Here is a 9,027-nt window from a genome sequence, read left to right as displayed (position 1 = left end):
GATTATTGTTGCACACTGAGAGAAAATTAGTTTCTTTGATTTGTTGGATTGGGCAAGGATGATGGAAAGCTGAAAGCAAAACTGAATAGCACTCATTAAAATGTAAACACGTGCAGAAGTTGGTGGCATGTAGATTAAAAGACAACTGTGAAAAACAGCCATTGTATCAACTGTGGTGAACTGTAAAGGTTAACTAAAGACCTAACTAAATGTAATGTTCAACATTGATTTGAAAAAGGATGCTTAACACTGGGCTGGTACAAACAGGCAAAAAAGCTGCTTTGGGTCACTTTGGAGGTATGCTGTTAAATGACACGTGCATCTTTTAAGAGGCCAGAAGCTGTGCCAAAGCAGTGCTCATTAGGATCATTTAAACAGCATACCTCCAAAGTGACCCGAAGCAGCTTCATTTTGGCCTGTCTGTACGGACCCACTATTGCTTTTATTTTCAAAGGGAAGAAACTGATCAGGAGAAGAGGTTGTCATGCAGTACAGAGTAAATAACAGTCTGTCCTCCTTTTCGTTGCCCCTTTTGTCCATCAACTGGATAAAAAACATGAGAAAGAAAGTGCCCAGCCAGGAAACTCCCATTTCCTCCCAACCCACAGTGACTGTTTTAGTTTCTGATAGTTCTGGAAAGCTGGAAAATATGCAAGCAGGGGGAAGGCAGTATTTGCTCCTACCTTGTCTCTTGTTCACCTTTTGTGGGCACCACAGAACCATAGGGCAGGCTATGTGCATCACACTGCCAGGGAGAAAGTGGAATGCACACATCTTTTGTCTGCTCACTTGACTACCATTTCCTGCATGTCCTGCTGAGCTCTACAGCATGAGCTCTACTGCTCATGATTGGTATGCAAAGAGATTGTGCATCACCTTTGGGACTAATTGTGCAAAAGGAGTTGGCTTGAACAACTTCCTCAGATGCATGGAGACATCACATAGACCAGATCTATAAAAGTTTATGCTACAACTTTGTTCACACAGTTAGACTCAAAGGTGCTGCAAGATCCCTGTGTATACTAATATTCCAGACTATGGCTATGGCTCTGAATTCTAGCTGCTAGTGGTTAGTCATTCTGGTTAATCAATCAAGGCATCTCTCTGAATTTCAGTCCTCTTGGTTGTGACCTGTTTATAATTCAGTGAAGTCTATCACAATTTGTTTTTAGGTTTTAAAAGAATTCTACATAGAGAAAAATCACAAGATGTATCTTTACAAAATTTGCAAACTAGTACAGTATGTTGCATCATACCAGCAGACACTCAATTAGTTTTTCCCCCTTTTTTATCGAGAAAGTCTTTGATTATGTTTTATAGTATATCTAGACAAAACAATGTTTCATGTTATGTTTGAAACTCATTTTTATTTTTTTCTATTTTCTGCCTATTTAAGAAACATATCTTAATTTTTTCTGTTAGTCAAGACCTATGTATCATGTAGTTTTACAAGCTAAATTCAATCCAGCAGCAGCACATAGTGGATATCCCTCCATGATTTTGATAAACTTGCTGTTACATACGAGTAGAGCATGTTAGAGCTTGAAGCCACTGGAACTAGAGTGCCCTGGCCACTAACCCCCCCCCCCCACCCCCAATCTCAAAAAGTAATTCTTCCAAGCTCTGTTCTATACCAGAGGTCCATCTAATCTAGCATTCTATTTTTGTCAATGACAAGCCAGATGCCTATGAGAATTCCATAATCAAGGATGACAGTAATAGCCTTCCATCACTGTTTGCCACCAACTTCTAATATTTAATAATACAGTCTGTTTGAACTATGGAGGATCAATTTAACTATAACAGCTAAGGAACTATTGACATACAAATAATTTATTAATTTGTGTAATTATCTTTTAAAGCCATCTCTGAGACAGTGGTGAATGCTAAATGCTATGGTACTGAATTCATTTCTTGTCTTGTGTATTGTGTAAAAGAGTGGCGGGGGAAATCTTGCTTTTTTTCAAGCCATGCATAACTTATTAAGCTTATATTGTGTACAATCTTAATTATCTTGTTGTTTAAACTCATTAGCCTCAAGCAAGTTAGCTTATAATTACAGAGTACTCCAGATCTTTGATCTTATTGTTTTCCCTTTTCTTCATTTTCCCTGGCTCTAGGAAAGTTAGGAAACATGAGGTTCATAAACACATGTAGGAGCCCACAGTACATCTGGATGTATTCCTTTGCATAGTGGATCAGAAGTTGTGCTGGCCTGTACTGCTCTGTTGCTCAGGAATAATTATCTTTTTTCCCCCTTTTGCTGCAGACTAAAGGATCTTCAACTGCAGTGCCATCAGGAATGCAAAAGAAGGTCAAGAGGACTCTGCCCAACCCACCCCCAGAAGATGTTACAGTAGGAACACAATCAGCCTTCACCACTGTGGGGTCAATTTCACGCCGAAGGATCTGTAGGAGCAATACTATGGCCAGAGCTAAAATCCTCCAGGATATAGACAGAGAACTGGATTTGGTAGAACGAGAATCTGCAAAGCTTCGGAAGAAGCAAGCAGAACTAGATGAGGAAGAGAAAGAAATAGATGCAAAGCTTCGCTATTTAGAAATGGGCATCAACCGACGGAAAGAAGCATTGCTAAAAGAAAGAGAAAAAAGGGAACGTGCCTACCTTCAGGGAGTAGCAGAAGAGCGTGATTATATGTCTGACAGTGAAGTTAGCAGTACGAGGCCTACCAGGATAGAGTCTCAGCATGGCTTGGAAAGACCACGAACTGCTCCACAAACAGAATTTGACCAGTTTATACCTCCACAGACCCAACCAGAAAATCAGTTTGCAACTCCTACAAGTCCTTATTCTCAGTATCAATACTCTTCACCTGCCCTTCCTACTCAAGCACCAACTCCATACACACAGCAATCTCATTACCAGCAGCAGCCTTTATATCAACAGCAGGTTTCTCCTTATCAGACACAGTCAGCATTTCAAACTGTGGCAACCATGTCTTTCACCCCACAAGCTCAGCCATCACAAACCCAACAACCGTCCTATCCACTCTCATCACAATTGATGGTGATCCCACAAAAAACAAGGCAAACCTCATTATACCTGGAGCCCAAGATAACAACAAACTATGATGTGATTCGCAACCAGCCACTCATGATAGCACCTGCATCATCTGATAACACATATGCAGTATCCCATTTGGGTAGTAAATATAGTACCTTGGACTTGCGGTTGGGGCTAGATGAGAGAAGCAGCATGGCTAGTAGTCCCATCTCTAGCATTTCTGGTGACTCATTCTATGCAGACATTGACCACCACACAGCACGCAATTATGTGCTACTAGATGATATTGGGGATATTGGTAAAGGAACATCATCTCTGAGCTCTGCTTATGGTCTGCATGACAAGGATCTGAGCAAGACTGATAGGCTTCTTCGAACCACTGAAGCTCGGAGGGTGCAAGAAGTCTCAGATTTCCTTGCACCACTGCAAACTTCTTCCCGGCTGCACAGCTACATGAAAGCTGATGAAGACCCTATGGAAGACCCTTATGAACTTAAGCTTCTAAAGCATCAAATTAAGCAAGAGTTCCGGAGGGGTGCTGAAAGTCTGGACCATCTGGCAGGACTATCCCAGTATTACCATGGAGATACTAGCTACAGACATTTCCCCAAATCTGAGAAATATAGCATAAGCAGGCTTACATTAGAGAAACAAGCAGCCAAACAGCTCCCAGCAGCCATCCTTTACCAGAAGCAATCAAAGCATAAGAAGGCCTTGTTAGATCCCAAATTGTCTAAATTTTCACCCATTCAAGAAAGCAGAGACCTTGAGCTTGATTATTCAACCTACTTGACTTCCAGCACATCATCACTTGGAGGCATCACCTCCAGAGCTAGGCTTCTCCAGGATGATATAACATTTGGCCTCCGAAAAAATATCACAGACCAACAGAAATATATGGGACCCACATTAACACACTCCCTTGGTACAAGCCTAGGGGCTGCACTGAGTACAAGCATGAGATCCACGTTACAAGATGAGGCTGACAAACCTTATGGCAGTGGCAGTAGATCTAGGCCTTCCTCCCGGCCATCCTCAGTCTATGGGCTTGACTTGTCACTAAAAAGAGATTCCTCAAGCTCATCTTTAAGACTGAAAGCTCAAGAACCTGAACCTCTAGATGTTTCCTTCAGTCATGCAGCCCCCTCTGGAAGAACTAAACCTACCAGTTTACCTATCAGTCAGAGTAGAGGAAGAATCCCAATAGTAGCACAGAACTCTGAAGAAGAAAGTCCTTTAAGTCCTGTGGGCCAACCAATGGGGATGGCAAGAGCAGCAGCTGGACCATTACCACCTATATCTGCAGACACCAGAGACCAGTTTGGATCAAGCCATTCATTACCTGAAGTCCAACAGCATATGAGGGAAGAATCACGAGCTCGAGGCTATGACCGGGATATAGCCTTCATCATGGATGACTTCCAACATGCCATGTCAGATAGTGAAGGTAAACTAGACTTCAGACTGCTTTATTGCGCTCACAACACAAATCCTCATTTCTATGCATGTGTCTAATTTCATCATCCTTCTGGGACTACTACTACTACTTTCTTTCTTTCTTTTTCTTTTTTTGCATTGTGTGTGTGTATATATATATATGTATATATATGTGTGTATATATATTCCTTTCAGTTGGCCGGCTGATTTAACTCTATGCTCAGATTCTGGATGGGGATATAGATAGACTTGCATGTTCAAGACGTATTGTTTTTGTTTCCTTTTCAGTTTGCATTCTGTGTTTTTCTCTATATTTCTTGCTGTCTATTTTTCATAAAAGCATTTTGGCTGGGATTTTCAGGAGCATTCATTCAGGATTGGTCTATATTCTTCCACAAAGTTCAGGGATAAGCCTTCACTGAACTCAACCATGGCTGAAAACACCACCCAAAATAACTATAGTTGTCATACCACTGTAACCCATTCTTCAGTCAACCTAGCCTTCTGTGTAATATGATTGTTGAAAACCTTCGGCAGCCTAATACCTTTTAAGAATCACAGAGCACAGTATATGACTGAATGCCTTTTTAGAATGACTCCTTTATATAATTCAGTGATAAAATGTTGTTTTAAATCCTGATAGATCTGTGGGTAGAAGCAATAGTGTTATGATAAGGTTTTGTATTATTAGAGCCTGTATTGCACCTTCCAAAAGCCTGTTGGTTGTGCATGGATGCCTGTACATCAAAAAGACTATGAGGGCAGTTTATTTCCTCAGCATACAATTTTAATTCTAGCTGTATGTATCAGTTATCTAATACAGACCATAACCAGTATCTGTGCTAAATAAGCATTTTTGTAAAGTATTTGTGGTGGAAGTTGCACATCTGGAAAAGCCCCATCTGCCTCAAGTATTGAGAATAGTCTGAGACAGAAGCAGGTAGAATAATCAAATAAAAGAAGCTCTCTTTTAAAATGGGAAGTAATTCCAGGCAAGTGCAAAAGCTTATCTCCCACGGATGTAAAGAGATTTCTTACATGAAGCAATGTTGAAATTCTGTTTTGTTTTTGTTTTTTAAAAAAGGCAAGCAAAGGAAAGTGTTATGCTGGTGTTAAATATTGAAAACATTATGTTTCTGCTTTGTCGGACTTGAGAGTAAAGTTTTTAATATTTTTAAAACTGTTTCAGATGCCATTTAACAATGTTTTGAACATTATTGAATTTTGCAAGTTTCTTACTTGGTTTTCTTTTCTTTTTTTTAATTTGTATGTGATCTGTTAAGTTTTATGCCTATTGTCCAATAAAGATACACTGCATGCTCTATTTTGTTTGCCAACAAAAACGATTGCTGTAAAACAAATGCTTGTATTACACTGCAGTATGATAACTAAGTCCTTTGGAACATTCTTATCTACTTTATTTGTCCATTTATGTATTTGTATTTTGCTTCGGTACCATTTAATATAATAGTACTTTTAAGTGGCATAACTATGAAAATAATACTTCAGTATATTTATTGCAGAAAAAATGTGTTCTTGTCTATAAAATAACTGTGGAAGAGAAAGCCCAATGAAATATATTTAGTGTAAAGCTGCTTTTCATACCCCTGTTGTGGCCTTGACCTATCTTCCAAAAGTATAGATGGGTGGGATCCAAAACATATCACTTTCATTATTTTTATTTACTAATAATATTAGTTAGGGGGAAACATCCAGAGGTAGCTATGTTGGCCATATAGCAAAGTACAATACCAGCCAGAACCCAAAAAACAGTAATGTCTTTACTGGGCCAACAAAAATGCAAAAAGTATGGCATGTATTTTGTGCATTTTGGTTGGTCCTAGAAAGGTATCACTGCTTTTATGAATTTTGGCTATTGTAATTTCTGGGATTTACATTCGTTATTGTGATGCTTTTGCATGGAATGTAAGTGACTGGTTTCAATCGTATACCCATTTACCCATGAGTAACCTCCACTGATCTTTTAAGTCAGTGATGAGAATGAAGCAGTCCTCCAGATGTTGTAGGACTTTAAGTCCCAGCATCTCTAGCCCACCTAGCTAAGGGTAAAGAATGTGAGGGCTGAAAAACAACATCGGAAGAACTGGATGGTTCCAACCTTCCTTTTGGGTAACTCTCTATAAGTAGTTCTGAACCTAAGTCATTTTTAAAATTTATTTGGATTTTGGCTATCCTGCTTTTTATATTATTTTAAAACCTGCCTTATATTTACGTATGAGAAAAGATGAGTAAAACATGCATTATGGAGGCAGCTGTGTATTCAGCTTTATCAGAAATCAACTGAAACTGTTAAGTGAGACAAGCTATATTTCAGGATTCAATCCTACCAAACAGAAAATAAGAGGTAAGCTGATTTGTAATATTGAAGATTATCACAATCAGATGGGACAAAGTTGGGATTGCTCTCCGGTCTGTGGGAGGGGATCATGCAAAAGCCTTTCATATCGTATGTGCTGATCCTGTCATTATCCTGTCTTTAAAGTGGCACTGCATTAACGCAAACTCCCATTAGTGCAAAATGCCAGGGCAATGCCACTTCAATGCCAGGGCAATTTCAGAATATCAGGGCAATGCCACTTCAATGACGTGATGTCATGTGAAAGGCTTTTGTGCAATCACTATCACTCATGCTTTCCAGGTGGGACAATGTCCAGATAAGCGCAACGTCATATGAAAGTCCTTACCACAATCGGGTGGGAAGAATGGGACAGGGACAGGACAATGATGTCCCATCCCCTGTGTGATAATCTCCACTGTCAAGGAATATTAGAAGGGGAATAAGAAGACAATAGACTTTTTTTACCATTGTGATATCACACAGTTAAAATTCTAAGCTGCTAAATTCCTTCATTTTTGTATTCCCTTCTTTTTTAATTTTGTTTTAAAGCTCAGTTCACATGAATGAGACCATCCTCATTTACAATAGCTAAGTTAATTTAATACACTCATCCCTTCACATTTGCTGGGGTTAGGGGCACAGGACCCCCGTCAATGTGGAAAAATAACAAAAACACTAAGTTTTTACTTGAAAGAATACCTCTCTAGGAATCTCTAGGTCCTCTGGGGTCATCATCTGCTAGACATTGACCATAGAATTGCACTGGAGGAGCTACAAATGCCTAGTGGAGTGTTCTCTCTGTAAATCTCTAGGTCCTTTAGTGCAACAGTTGACCATAGAGTTGCGCTGGAGTTTGGTTAAAGTTGACCAAAGAGTTGCGCTGGAGGACCTAGATATTCCTGGGGAGAACATATTAATAAAGTGTGTGAATAATCAAATCCACAAAAGTCAAAGCAGCAAATGTGGTGGGACGAGTGTATATAAGTGGAACTCTTTTTTATTTCCTTGTTCAATTCAGAATCCATTCATAGTTAAGTTAATGACACATCTCTGAATTGTCTCATTGTTCTCACTACTTTTTGCATCCCCATGTTACAGTGTTGTTGTTTTTTTTAAAAAAAAATACAGTGGCAGCTATAAACATGTATTGCAATCAATGCAACCATTTATCCAGAGATGGGGGAAATGACCTGATATCTTCAGCACCATCAGCAAACAATCCCTTACTTTGCTGTTAAGGTGATACTAAGGAAGCAGGCTGTACTTGAAGACCTCGCTGTGTTGCACAGATAAAGTTCATCTACCATATTCACATGCATTCTCTCCCAAACTGACTTGTTTAAACAATGTCTAAACATCTTACATCACACAAGGCAGATCTCTGTTTTGCTACATGGACCATCCCAATTTTTCTCCATTCCTAAAATCTTCAGGCCTTTAACCCAATTTCCCTTTACTTATGGAGAAATACAGTCCTGAGAGAACAAAGGGTGACCTAACAAGGTGGTTGAAGAAAGACACAAATTAAATCCTCTTTCATATATTATTATTTATTTCAAAACATTTTCCAACCCATTCCTCCATCTATGTATCCTAGAATTCCATGTGGTGTGGTGTAGTCATTCAGCTTGTCCAACCAAGAAACATAGTTCCTGCATGCCTTTTGTTCTGAAATAAAGGGAAAGTTGTTTCTGCCCATTCTTGTCAGAGTTATATCAGCCTGAAATACCCGCTGAGTGTTAAGCTACATTTGGTCCAGCAAACTTTTTCACTGAACAACACTGCTTTGCCACCATGACTTTCACTGTAGGAAGACTGCAACTCCACAATGGCTCCCATGAAATCCTTTGAGTTAAGTGTAACCTCTGTTCATGCTGCATTCAACTGCACAGCCAGAACTCAAGTGCTTAAATATGGGCTTATTGGGCAATTGTTTTTGTGCTGTTGTTTTGTTGTTTTTTTGTAGTTCTGGAATCCAGGGATATCATATTATCATTATACATCCATTTACAAAAACAAAGAAGATCCAAGAAAGATTGTGTTAATTTTCCAAAGGAAAAATCATGCATTTACAACCCTCAAGGCTACTGTTTGTGGTGGTGTGATGCAATCTTTCTAAGGTATTCCTGTCAACAGTGTAACTAGCTGATCCTCCATGTCAGCTTCTAAATAATTTTTGCACTTCTACAAATTAGAAGTGGGATCT

General features: G+C 39.3%; 1 protein-coding gene across 5 annotated transcripts in view; it reads left to right on the top strand.

Annotated features, from left to right (window-relative positions):
- The window catches only part of PCLO (piccolo presynaptic cytomatrix protein), a 293,541-nt gene that overhangs the window by 168,796 nt on the left and 115,718 nt on the right, over nucleotides 1-9,027 (top strand). For all 5 annotated transcript variants that reach the window (XM_042469225.1, XM_042469224.1, XM_042469223.1 and 2 more), the window contains exon 7: nucleotides 2,270-4,472. In XM_042469225.1, the coding sequence (XP_042325159.1) occupies nucleotides 2,270-4,472 (2,203 nt within the window). The remainder of the gene's footprint in view (nucleotides 1-2,269; nucleotides 4,473-9,027) is intronic.

Source organism: Sceloporus undulatus, chromosome 5 (genome assembly GCF_019175285.1).
Source record: "Sceloporus undulatus isolate JIND9_A2432 ecotype Alabama chromosome 5, SceUnd_v1.1, whole genome shotgun sequence".
NCBI classification, from domain to species: Eukaryota; Metazoa; Chordata; class Lepidosauria; order Squamata; family Phrynosomatidae; genus Sceloporus; species Sceloporus undulatus.
Note: the sequence above shows the minus strand (reverse complement) of the source record. Positions and strands in the feature narration are given on the sequence as shown.